Genomic DNA, 13406 nt, shown 5'->3' with positions numbered 1-13406 from the left:
CAACTCCCCAGTCTGATGGTTGTGGGATATAAAGCCCTGAATGGAGAAGTGAGTGTTTTAAGATTTCACAGTTGGTATTTTGCTTTGGTTTTGTTTGTTTAAAGACTTACCCAATCTAAGCCCTTTGAAATGTCTGCTGAAGTCTGTTCCCACACTCTTGTATAAATATATGTGGCACCATGTGGTCCTCTCTTCCTGTCTTCTAGAGATTACTCAGTCTCCCTAAATTCTTAAAGCCAAATTAGGTTAGTTCTTGGTCATCCACCCTGTTAGATGAGAGTTCTTATGTAGATCATCCAAAAATAATTCCTTTTTTTAAAGCTTAGAATACTCTCTTGTGATTTGAGATGCTACAGATTTACCTGGATATGGTTAGAGATCTTAAGGATATACTTATTAATTTGTAAATAATCCTAGCTGAGAGAGAATGGGTCATGACACAACCAACATTCAAAAAGTTATTCACAAGAAGTAAATGTATTCACAAATCATTACATGTATTATTAAAAAGATAATCATAAAGATGTATTGAGTTAGCACACCTGAAACTAACACAACATTGTAAATCAACTGTACTCTAATAAAAATATTTTTAAATAAATAAAATTAGCTTGAAGTCAAAAACAAAAGAGGTTAAATGAAAATCCTGAACTTAGTCTCAGAAAAAGTGCAAAAACAATTGTGTAGGGTACTAGAAGAGTTTTAAGAATGAATATATTAATAGAATAATGTGTTCAAAGCAAGGGAAGTCATTATTGCTCTGTTCAACCCCCATACCCATTCTGATGAGCACTTTCTGTAAAGGAGACATGGACAAACAGGAGTGTAATCAGAGGGAGGCTGTCAGGTAAGGTTGTCATATGAAAGTCTGCCTTACTCTGTGTATCTTCTGTCATTTGTACAATGATTTCCTGAGTCTTCAGCAGAGAAGCTAGGATATTCCAGTAGAAATTTTTCAGACATGCAAATTTTAGTGGAATATGAATTAGAATAAATTCTTAATGGCCCAAGTTATTCCAAAATGGAATTGGAACATTCCTGGTTATTGGAGCTAACAGGCTGATAAGCCTATGTAATTGCTTATATTGTAAAGGTGGGCATCTTCCAGGCAGTAAAGGATTCGTCTAGACCTCTAAGAAAACATTCAGTGCCGTGATTCTCAGGGTTAGGCTTATCCTCACCACGCACACATAAGGGATAACTGGCATGGAAACAAACATGGGCTTAAATAATTGGCCTACTACATATGACATGTGCAGAAAAAATGACCATACTCAACTTAACAATGCTGCTTTAGAATCTTTGGCTTTCAAATATTGTAGACCTTTCACGAAGCCAGCTATCACATTTTCTTGTTATAGAACGAAGAAAAGGATGCTTGCTTTAGTTGGATTGAACTATTTTCAGCAGTTGGTTGAAGGGTTGTTTTCAGGATGGTAGAGCTGAATCTTTGCATTGTTGTCTGTCACTTCTGACAACTCTGTTGTCTGTAGGGGGATTTGACGAACCTTGTGCATGGCAGTCACTGTTCTAAATACAGACTGGCGAGGATCCCGGGAACCAATGCATTTGTTGGCATTGTCAACGAAACGTGTGACTCTCTTGCCTTCTGTGCTTGTAGCATGGTGGACCGGCTCTGTCTCAACTGTCACCGGTAAAAATGGGACGGGTCATGTTCTCTGTTTACCACACTACTGAATATTTTAACTGATGCCAACTGCAAAATAAACATGAAGTGTTCAGGTGTGTCCTAGAGGAAAGGAAAGTCCTGGTTACAAAAGCATTTAGAGCTGTGTTGTTCGTAACATCCTTGTCCAAAGAACAATGGATTGAGGTCAACTGTGTATTTAAACCTTTAGTGATAACTTTTACTGTCCCTTTTTACTAGCTCATGGTGTCTTTATTTCATTTCCCTCAGTGCATGTACAATATATAGTTTATCAACCCTCTGCATAGTAACTTTCTTTTTCCTTTTCAGAATGGAACAAAATGAATGTGAATGTCCTTGTGAGTGCCCTCTAGAGGTCAATGAGTGCACTGGCAACCTCACCAATGCAGAGAACAGGTAAATTTAAAATGTGTGTGTATGTGCATATTTATAATGGGAGTCTTGTGTATAGATTTGTTTCGAGTTGGAAGTATAAGAAGGTGATTCATTCTAATGATGGAGCTGTTCAGTGAGCCAGTTTTCAAACTCCATAGTGTCTTAAAGTGAAGTCCACTTTCAGGGTTGAATATAAATGCTAAAAAATTTTTGAGTATATGTGCTACTTACAAAAAATATGAGACTGTTACAAGCATTAACTAAGTGCCTAACATGTGTCAGATACTGTATGCCCAGTAAGTCACTTAGTTTTCTTTCTTTTTTTTTTTTTTTTTACTTTATTTATTTTTGGCTGTGTTGGGTCTTCGTTGCTGCGTGTGGGCTTTTCTCTAGTTGTGGTGAGCAGGGGCTACTCTTCATTTCGGTGTGTGGGTTTCTCATTGAGGTGGCTTCTCTTGTTGCAGAGCACAGGCTGTAGGCGCCCAGGCTTCAGCAGTTGTGGCTCAAGGGCTCTAGAGCGCAGGCTCAGTAGTTGTGGCACATGGGCTTAGTTGCTCCGCAGCATGTGGGATCTTCCTGGATCAGGGCTCGAACCCGTGTCCCCTGCATTGGCAGGCAGATTCTTAACCACTGCGCCACCAGGGAGGCCCTGTCACTTAGTTTTCAAATTAACCCTTTGATAAACACGTAGGAACATTTCACACACACAGATCTCACACATAATATAGCATTATTTATCTCAGTGACAGATTTTCAGGCCAGATTGGCCCAAGGTTTCATATAGCTAAGTGGCAAAGCCAGGATTCAAACCCAGATCTGTTTGACACTGTCAGGGGCCAAGGGCATGATGAGTTTGGAATATGGATGGTATTGGTCCTAACCTTCAGACTTGCTCCTACGTAGAAACCCAAGCTGTGAAGTACACCAGGAGCCAGTGACATACACGGCTATTGACCCTGGCCTGCAGGATGCTCTTCACCAGTGTGTCAACAGCAGGTGCAGTCAGAGGATGGAGAGTGGGTAAGCAGTGCCCGGCGCTGATTTCACGTCAGCATCATAGCTGCAGGAGCAGAACCTAGTAAAGAATAGGGACCAGCAGCCTCGCTGAGCTTTTCCAGATGATATGTATCATCCCCATTCTTGATGTTTGAAAAAGATGTACCAGTTTTTTGGATCCAGGACTGATTTTGATAAGCCTTTTATCTACCAGGTTTAATGTTATTTGGTTTCCACTTGTTACAGCTATTTGGCACATGTACCATATCTTAGTAGCCTCATCTGTGGATGGGAAAGTTATTCTTGAAATAAGAGGAGTAAGAGAGGAAATGGCATGAAGAAGCAAGGGCAAGGGGGCAGGAACTCATGGGTTCTAGAAAGAAACAGAACCCAGCTCTATGTGTGATACATTGAAGCTCATCAATTCTTTCTTAGAAAGCAGATATGCTTTACAGTAGTGTTGAGAACTAAAAACCACATGCTCCCTGCTCCCTCGCCCTCCTCCCTAGGGTGTTTGGGACTAAACAGCTGCAAGCTGCCATTTGATTCAACAAAATTAGTGGGTAAAAGGGGCAGCCAGTTTTACTTTCAGTATGTATTTTAGCAAAGGAATGGTAGGGCATCAGATAGATTAATTCGGTGTGTTATGCAGTAACCCAAAGCCTATTAAGCTTGAGAAACACTGTGTATATTTTCTTAGAGTGTCATAATGCACTCAACATGTTAAAAGTTCTAAGAAATTGGCAGCAAAGAAATCTGTTTAACTTATCCACTGTTTCCCCAACTTGTTTGATCAATTTTTCCTTCCTTCCTTTTTTCTTTTTTTTTTTTAATGACCGTATACCTGGGGTGTGTTAGGCCAAAGTCTAACAAACCTTGGGGCCATGTGGTCTTTTAAGATGATTTTGAGTGACCCTGCACTAATCCATGATGTGTGGACTTCATGGTTTGATTCACAGAGAGCGGTTCTCTCATCTCCAAGTTGTTAAGGGACATTAGACAGCTTTCCCGTGGCAGGCTATGGCTGTTCTCCTTTTCTAAGGAAAGGAAACTCAGGCTCAAGGAGTTATAGCACTAGTGAGTCATGGAACCCCTGAGAGCTATCTGATGCCCAAGTCCACGTGCTCTCCCCTGCATGACACCGCTTTCTGGAACATTCAGCGTTGTCTTTCTGGCAGGGACTGCTTTGGTGTGCTGGATTGTGAATGGTGCATGGTAGACAGCGATGGCAAGACCCACCTGGACAAATCCTACTGTGCGCCCCAGAAAGAATGCTTCGGGGGGATTGTTGGAGCCAAAAGTCCCTATGTTGATGACATGGGAGCAATAGGTATGTTTTTGGGGAACCCAGAATAATTTGATTCTTGAAAACACATTTTCTTGCCTCTATACTAGGACAAAGATCTTAAAATAATTCTCTACCCTACTTCCCTGATTTCTTTGCCAGTAGTTTTTAGTTGCAAAACCAAGGCAAATAATTACTTCCAAAGCTGGCTAGCTATACTGTGCAGAGTAAGCAGCCATCTTTCCTGCCAAATTTTGCAAGCCTGGAATTCATTCCCATAAAGCTTGTTCTGAGAAATATCAGGCCTGATTTCTGAGCAGCTGAACTGTGGGGTTGTGTGAATGTGAATCCCAGCTGTCAGAAGCACAGGGCCGGTGATGGGCAGAGTGACCCATGCATATCGCTCTCCTGCCGCTACCTTCCCTCACAACTTTTGAAGGCAGAAATCTTATGGCTACAAGGTAGTATTTAGGTCCTTGAGGTCGGCAAAAGCCAGAGCTGTCCAGTGCAGTGGGGCAGCTTGGGGTGGGGGACAGGGACATTGCTGGGAGGGACACCACTGGGGTTAGGCCCCAAGACCCCAAAAATACTACCTGCATACCCACCCTGAGACCTTCTCAGCGTCTTTCCGGAATTACCCCAGGGTCCTCAAGCTTAGTTGGCAAGTGAAAAGATATTTAAGCCTTTAGCTAATGCCTTTTTTGACATCTCCCCACATTAGCCTGTCTGTGGAAGAAAAGCTTTTCCTAGGTGAGGAAGGGTTCTGAGCTCACGTATGACTACCGGACCAGGTTAGGACACGGTTGAAGTGACCTTGCTCCAAGAAGTCCCTTTATGTGCCCACCTGCAGTTTCCTGTCTGAAAAGTGCAGATAGTGTCTTCAAGGGAACCCAATAAGCTTTGAAATTTGATCCTTTGGGGAGGTCATGTGACTGAGCCACTGAAATAAATGACACCATGTAGAGTCAATATGTGCTAAGAGACCCGCGTTGCCCTGCCTCACCTCTGTACTAAGAGTAGCACACAGCCCAGGGCTGGGCCCTTAGACTGGGCACTGCATGTTTAAGGGATCCTCAACCACTCGCTTATTTCACAAGTCCTTGCCAATTGTGTGCTCTGCAAGCAAGCAACATTTCATCCGAGAACCAGAAATTAAAGGAAGCCCTGTTCCCACATCCCGGTGGGTCTTCTTTAAGGGATTCGAAGCTTAAAGCAGCCGTTCTTACATACCTTCACTAAACCCCTTCCCACTGCATTCCTTCCCATCTCACCCCCGTCCCCATCTCCTGCTACACTTGGGAAATCTTTATGAAGGACATCTGTTTGTTTATTTTAATGAAGGTGATGAGGTTGTCACGTTGAACATGATTAAAAGTGCCCCTGTGGGTCCAGTGGCTGGAGGCATCATGGGCTGTATCATGGTCTTGGTCCTGGCTGTGTACGCATACCGTCATCAGATTCATCGCCGGAGTCATCAGCATATGTCTCCTCTTGCTGCCCAAGGTGAGCTCGAAAGGAATCCCAAAGCTCCCCCAGGAGGCAGCAGGCTCCCAGGGCTGTTCCAAGGCGAGAACGACAGTAACCAGTTGTAAGCCTTTAAGCGACTGTAAGACCAGTGCTACATTTCCTGCTACTGTGGAGTAGATTTGGAGGTCCCCAAAGCCTGCTTCCCTCCTTTCGTTCACAGCTCATTCTTTAGGGCCTAAATCCTGCAAGCCCCATTTGATTCCCCAGAAAATCCCTAGATTATCTCTCTCCTTACACAAGCGTGAGGCCGCCATAGCTTGCCTCTGGAATAAGCCAGTCAGGGGAGCTGGGAAGCTGAGTGGGAAATTTTGTCCTTCGCTAAGCTCAGATATGCTGCCTTTGCTGTTCCGGAAAGACGGGCAGACCAAAGATACCTCAGGTCACTACTGGCAAGAACATGAATCTGTTCTATTGCAGCTATTATTATATTGTGTGAATGAACACACATTCAAAGGAATGATCACATCTCTTAAAACAGGATAAGGACTGTCCAACCTGGATAAGGACTTGAAGTCAGATACAAAATGATTAATTGGTAGTTGTGGCTTCCATATCAAGAGTTAAATGTGGTATCTGTGCTCGTTTGCAAGGAACAAAAACCATTTAACAACCATCCCCATCCTCCCTAAAAACCCCTTGGGATGTGTTACCCTGACCTTTGTGGAGATAAGGCTCACTCATCATTTTTCCTGGACTTGGTCAGGAGCCTGGCAGCAGTCATGATTAGTTGATATTGGAATATTTCACTGTGGTCGCAGTCCTGTCGGGGGATCATGGGATTGTGTTGTCTGATTTAGTAACTTAGCTGACCGCAAAGCTCTTTCCTCTTGATAAGGTTTGGTTTGACCGAGGATGACGGCCATCCAGTGTTACCTTAGGCTTGGCCTTTTATAGGATTCTGTAGCACCATTTTATCAGCACAGTCAGCCGTGGTTTTAGACCCCTTCCTTCCGTTTCAGGTACTTGAGGAGAGGATTAAAGACCTGTTAGCCTCAATCAACATCTTTTCTCCTCTGTCTCCAGAAATCAATCTCAGGTGCCTCTCTGGATTATTCATCTCTTGTTCTCTCTTCTGATTCCTGCTCCCTCCTCCTTAAAAAAAAAAAAAAAAAAAAAAAAAATGAGATGGGGCATCAGTTCATTGATGGAATGCTGTCATCCAGTCATCAAATGAGCACTCTGCAGGGCATTAAAGTGGGTGATTTTGTTTGATTAAATAGTCATGTTTCTCTCTTTTGAATGACGGGTAGAAATGTCAGTGCGTATGTCCAACCTGGAGAATGACAGAGATGAAAGGGATGATGACGGCCATGAAGACAGAGGCATCAGTGAGTATCCAGGCTGCTTCCATGCAGAACGTGGCAGCAGGAGGCTAATCCAGAATAAATGTGCTTTCTCGTATTAAAGTTTAAGATGCTTTGGCGTGATGGGGTTCTTTTTTTTCCCCCATTTTCATTAGGAATAAGCATAGGTATTTGCTTTGTTCTAGTACATCTCAAAAGATTTCAGGGTGTTCTTTGTTGCATTAAGTACTTTGGCCTAAAACGCCTTACTCTTCCCTTTCTTTCTCCTCCTCATTACTTTCCAGTATAGCATTTTAGAAAGGGAGTCATCAGGTATGCATTTCTTTTAAATCCCTTAACTAATGTATACAACTCAGGGGGAAAGAAAAGAACATTTCTCTATCAAAAGAGAGCTCCATGTGTGTTGAGATACTTTGGCCTTCAACTATACCGAGTATATCTCCTTGATGCATGTTGGAGATATGTCATTAGGGACCTCTTGCTGCCCCAGTCCTAAAACCAACTCCCCTAATCGTCAGAATTGTTAAAAAATTACTCATTCTAGCTCTGCAAGGAATAACTCCCCCCATCATGTGAAAGAGCCTACTTAGCGCAAATGCGCTTGATACAATAAAAATACTGGCCTAAGAGTGACTAACCATCCTTGCTTTCCACAGTCAGCAATACTCGATTTATAGCCGCGGTCATCGAACGGCACGCACACAGTCCAGAAAGGAGGCGTCGCTACTGGGGTCGCTCGGGAACAGAAAGCGATCATGGTAAGGTCTGGCTTCCTGCGCTTGAGGCCCTGAGGACCCTGGTGCACTGGTGGGCCAGTGCTCACAAGTTATTTATGCATAAGTAACCCTTCTCTCTCTTTCCTGTTCCATGCTCAGGTAAATTATTTTGACATAGTTTTCCAAAAAGATACATTCCAACATGAAACTTTTATAAGAGCCCCAGGAGAGTTTGGCTTATGGCTCCGCATTCCCAAGCATACGTGAGATGACCTCTGGGCACACAGATTGCCTCCTGGGTTTTCTCCATGAATAAGGGTTCAGATCATCGCAATGGTACCTGCTTACCCATTCACTGAGAACCAGCAGTACCCCACTTGGTTCTCAGTGAATCGGCTTACTCATAGGTCCTGCTGCCCAGTGATGTTGGTTGGCAAACACCAGCATCAACAAGTGCTCTCTTGGCCACATACTCTCAGGGCCTGGCAAGAATCCATGCAGTCATCTGGCATCCCCTGCCCTGACCTCCTGCCTGGCCTGGAGCCCCAGGGAAGGCTTCACCAAAGAGACAACACTTACCCTGGGCCTTGAAGGATGATTAAAGAAAAGCGAGGGACAAAGGATATTAGAGGCAAAGGGACTGGTGTGTACAAAGTCATGGAGGTGCCTAAAGTGCCTGTAGGATGCTCAGGAAGGGTCGGGGCTGAGTTGTGAAGAGACACTGGGTGCTAAGTGAGCTACCAATTATCAAGTCCACGGCTGTACCAACAGCATGGCCACCACGTACCTTCTCACCTTCCCAGTGCCCGTATGGCTTCTTGTCACAGAGAACAGCAAATGTGTCCTACTGTCTAGACATCCCTGCCACTGTTGCACAAAAATACAACAGAAGTGTACATCCTTTCCTGTAATTGTCAGATCTTTTTGTTTTTCACATAGCTGTTTAATTTTCCAGAAATCTTTCTTTTCTTCCCAGAATCAGGTCTTTTTTTAATGCATAAATAATGCATTTATGCTTTTTTTATTCTGCTTCCTCCACATCTACCCTGAAAAAAAAAAAATGTCTTCAAGCAGTGTGCTTCCACACCTGTGCTAAAAAATGCAGGAGTAGATATTCGTCAAAGCAACCAATGTCGCCTTTTACACGACAGCCAGGTATTCAAACTCCCTTTGGAAAACAGGAGAAGCCAAAGGTCTGATTTTTAAATTGGGGACTCTTAATTTGGGCTCTGAATGACATTGTTCCCACCAACTAAATAGAAACTTCTGGTTTCTATGGAGAGTAAAAGCAGAACTTAAATTTCTCAGTTTCTTTGACTTTCTGCCTTTTTTCCAGAAAAACCTTTGAACCTGCATAAATTCATTCTGCCAGGCAGTTCTGTGTCTCTTCTCCTTTGAATAATAAAACAGGTTTGAGGCTACTAAAGTTCAACAGAAATAATTTCTTATTCAGCAGAAATACTGAGTTCTTTCTCTCTCTCTCTCTCTCCCTCTCTCCCCCTCCCTCTCCCCCCCCTTCTCTTTCCCCTGGTAGAAACTGCTTCATTACAAAATTGGAATTCTGAGTGATGTTTCTAATGTTCCATTAGTCCTCCCATCATCTTAGTAAAAATGGCATATGAAGCAACAGCTGAGATAAAAGGAATAGTGCAGTGTCAGCATCCAAAAGCCAAGGAATCTAGCTAAGGGCTTGCTTTCTTTCATTTTTCACAATAATTGGATCCCTGTTATCCCCAAAGTTTTTCATGCAGACAGAATGCAACACCAGAAGAAGTGGAAGACACTGACATTCCACGTAATTCCAAATGCACCACAAAGTCAACAACATTTAACTGAGTGTTGTCATATCCCTGAACCTGTATGGTGGGTCACTAAAAGTGGTGGCATCAAGCTAATGTCCCTGTGGTACCTAGAGGATAAGCCATGAGTACACATTAAACACGGAAATCTGATCTAGTTCTTTTGTGGCACATGACTTGCTCAAGCGTGTGTTCTCTTATTTGGTGAAGGTATCAGGCGGGCATCTGCTGTTTGCTTGGCAGAGAGGAAGAAGTTGGGGAAGGGGGCGGAATGGGCCTTATTTCTGCCAGGCAGCGTGGTATAGAAGAGCTTATAAGATAGGTCAAGCAGAATTCACTTGGAATCCCACCTCTCCCCTTCTTTCCAGGTAGTGAGACCTTAGTGAAGCTACGTGGACCTCAGTTTCCTAATAATTAAAACAGGATTAGAAATTCCTCCCTGGTAAGGTTGTCGTGAGGATGAAGTAAGATAACACATGGCAGGCATGAGCTCAGAGCTGACCTCACCTTCATACCCACTCTGCCCTCAAGGAATTGATAATCCAGCAGGAAACTGTAAATGCATGCATGTATTCACAAGACTGATAAAAGGCTGAATATGACAGCTTCCTTAAAGAAGTGGAACAAAGGAGAAGATGGGAAGAGAGTTCACTTTTATCTGCAAGTAAATCATGTAAGACTCTGGGGGGAGGGGGGACATGCACAAAAGGAAACCTCAAAAGAATAAAATATATAAATATATAAGTATTGAACAGACCAGACTTTCATGGTATGGTTCAGAATGGTGATACTCCCAGAATTAAAACTAAATGTTACCAAGCTAAACTTGGAGACTCCAGGCTGCATTTTTAACTAGAAATATTTCATGTGGCCAACAGAGTTTTGTATTTTAAAGGGACCTAATTTTTAATTTTTGTATCTTAAAAAAAACTACTCAAAACAAGAATGGCTTCTGAAAAGCAGAATCATTTTTATCAACATTCTAACACCATGTAGAATGATTGTTTTCCAGCACTTGACTATTAACTGTTACACTCTGCGTTGCCCGTTGTTTCTCTTGAAAATATCATATTCTAACTAATCATCAATTGGCTTAGTTTTAAGTCAAAAATCACCAGTATGTATTTGTTCCTTGTGAATCTGTGTTTTAGTTACCATCTCATTAGAAACATTACAGATGTACATTAAGCAACACTTTTTTCTTTGTAAATGGGAATTTTTCCCCTAGCGAAGTAAATTCCAAAAGACTTAAAACGCAAATGCTGAACCTTGAAAATCTGGTCAAAAAACTAAATAGTGCACCACGAAACCATTTTTAGAAGTGCAGAGATATTCTCCTGCAGTTACTCGCTGTGACCACAAAGGGATGAGTGAGTCCCCAGAGGGACCTAACATCCCTTGCCGTCAAGAGGGTTTTCTTAAGAACCGTCAGATAAATACACTAGCAGGATATGCCGAAGAGCAAAAGCCGAATTTGACTCTCCTGTTCCTTGTGGATGCCAGGCCTCCTTCCTGAAGCCTGTTTCGCCTTGAAATCGGCTTTGCAGGAATTTCTCTGCATGCACCTTTGGATAGTAAAGGAGTCTTTCTTTGGAAGTATTTGTAAATGTCCTCTGTGTCTTCAATGGTGCTGCTTCCTGCGTGGGGCAGAGACCGCGTCTGTCTTATGCATCACTGTTCCCAGCACTCCACAGAATTGCCTGGCGCGGAGTAAACGCTCAGTTCATGTGCTAAGTGAGAGCACGTGTTTGGCTTTCTCCTGCTTCTCTGAAACATGCTACTCCCTCCCTCCAGATTTCCATGAATTACTGAGATAAGAGGAAGCCTGAGTAAGTTACAGAGGGGTTGAGCAATAGTGTCCCACTGAGGAAATAAAACAGAATTGCCCCAGAGGGGTTCCCTTCGGAGGGGTCCCTGCTGGGATTCTCATCAGAAAGCACCAGGAGAAACAGAGCTGCCCCCGAGTTGCCTTGGGAATGGCTGCAAGGTCACCACCCACCTGGGCCTGTGACCAGCCAGGTTCAGAGCACCCCTGGACTCTTAAGTCAGAACTCCAGGCAGGGCCCAGTGAATCCTAGAATGTCTTCATTATTAGATGAGACTGGTAAAATGTCACACCAGACAGAACCACAGATTGCTGAAAAAATTATGTGATTTTTTTTTTTAAGCGCATGCTTTGTGTAAGGCATAAGTCCTCGTACTTTAAGAAAGAGTTTGCTAATGGACAAGACAGCCCTATATTTTTTTGTAATATGGTAAAATCTAAGATAGGGATGTGCACAGAATACCGTTTAAACTCACAGAAGAGACACCAGAACCCCTGTAGGTTGGAATGACTGGGTGGGGTGGATGTTGGTTGGGAAGGTTTCCCAGAAAAGACCTTCGTACATAACATGAAGCACAACAGCAAGATAAGGGAAGGTGGGAAGGTGAGGCAGGCAGAAGGACCACTATGAATTTTATACCACGAATGGGAAAATCAGCTGTCAGTTCTGATGGGTGCTTGTAAATGAGCAGAGTCAGGAAGGCATCCAGGAGGCAAGATGAAGACAGCCTAGCACTAAAGGTTGGCTAAAAATAATCGACACAGACACTGAGATTTTGCTAAAATGTGTTTTCTAGTACTTTAGTCTCTTATGTGTAGAACATCTGTAACTGAGGTTTTAAAGCCTATATTACATTCTAGACTTTGCACTACTGAAGCTGAGAATCTTGTTCTGGCCCTGATCTCTTAATCTTGGGTAAAGGCATCACTATTCCTCCAGCATCTGAACCTAGAAACCTCAAGGATATTAACCCCCTTGGCATCTTCACCAGGAAGTCCATTTGGTCACCAGAGCCAGCCCTTCCCTGAACTTGAACAGCTGCTTGCTGCACTTAAACACGGCTAGTGTCCCACTTCACGGCCTTGCCGTCTTCTCGGGCCGCTGCTCAGTCCCCTGTCCTCTGAGCCTCAGATCCCTCCTTCCTTGTGGCCAGCTTCCTCATTGCCACAAGGGATCACCTTAAAGCGCGCGTTATGTTACTGCCGTCTAGCTTCCCCCTGCCCTTTGACCAGCCTTCCTGGGCTGGTCTCAGCCTGCCTGTCCAGCCTCATCTCTTGCTCTTTCTCCTACACAGGAAGCTTCTCCCCATTCCTCAAATCCATGGAGCCTTTCAGTCTTCTGGTCTTTGAATATGCTCATCTCCCTGCCTGAAGTATCTTCCACCCCTTTCTTTACCTAGTGAACCCCTCTCTCCCGTGAGGGCCACCTTACATGTCACTTCCTCCAGGATCCTAAGCCAAGATCATCAGCTTTGATATTCCTTTGTCATGCCTCTGGTTTCGCACCTGTGTTTCCCCTTCTTAACTGTGGGCTTCTCAGAAGCTGGGGCCTCACCTTACCCCTTTTTCTGTTGAGCCCCTAGCCTGGCATCTGGCACCAAGAGGGCACTCAGTAATGATAGACACACAACAGCGAACTCTCCTTCTTCTGTCCTGATTTATGGCCAACGTGCCTGTTTTTCTGGCTGGGTATCTCTACATATGTTATTCACAGACTCTCAAAATCAAGATGTGCAAAAACAAAATTTGTTTCCTTCCCTGAAACTCAGGATCTTGGAGTCACCCTCTCTTATCATCCTGACTGTAAGTTGCAGTCCTCTTTAACCACCCCTCACCCCCCAGCCCCCCACATCAAATTGCTGATGAACTACTACTGTTTCCACCCCAGAGCTGTCTGTCCAATCCCATAG

The 13406-nt window shown here is 43.6% G+C and overlaps 1 protein-coding gene across 4 annotated transcripts in view; it reads left to right on the top strand.

The window, feature by feature from the left end:
• The window catches only part of CACHD1 (cache domain containing 1), a 228849-nt gene that overhangs the window by 189255 nt on the left and 26188 nt on the right, over nt 1-13406 (top strand). For 3 of the 4 annotated variants that reach the window (XM_082356506.1, XM_082356505.1, XM_082356507.1), the window contains 7 exons: nt 1494-1654; nt 1979-2065; nt 2948-3064; nt 4219-4370; nt 5667-5828; nt 7103-7180; nt 7813-7914. In XM_082356506.1, the coding sequence (XP_082212632.1) occupies nt 1494-1654; nt 1979-2065; nt 2948-3064; nt 4219-4370; nt 5667-5828; nt 7103-7180; nt 7813-7914 (859 nt within the window). Of the gene's footprint in view, nt 1-1493; nt 1655-1978; nt 2066-2947; nt 3065-4218; nt 4371-5666; nt 5829-7102; nt 7181-7812; nt 7915-10039; nt 10345-13406 lie in introns of all 4 variants that reach the window. The other variant, XR_014234715.1, reaches the window with a different exon arrangement.

The sequence above is a fragment of the Balaenoptera borealis genome (genome assembly GCF_965194805.1).
Source record: "Balaenoptera borealis genome assembly, chromosome: 1".
In the NCBI taxonomy this organism is placed as follows: domain Eukaryota; kingdom Metazoa; phylum Chordata; class Mammalia; order Artiodactyla; family Balaenopteridae; genus Balaenoptera; species Balaenoptera borealis.
The sequence above is the reverse complement of the archived record's forward strand: the minus strand, read 5'-3'. Positions and strand labels throughout refer to the sequence as shown.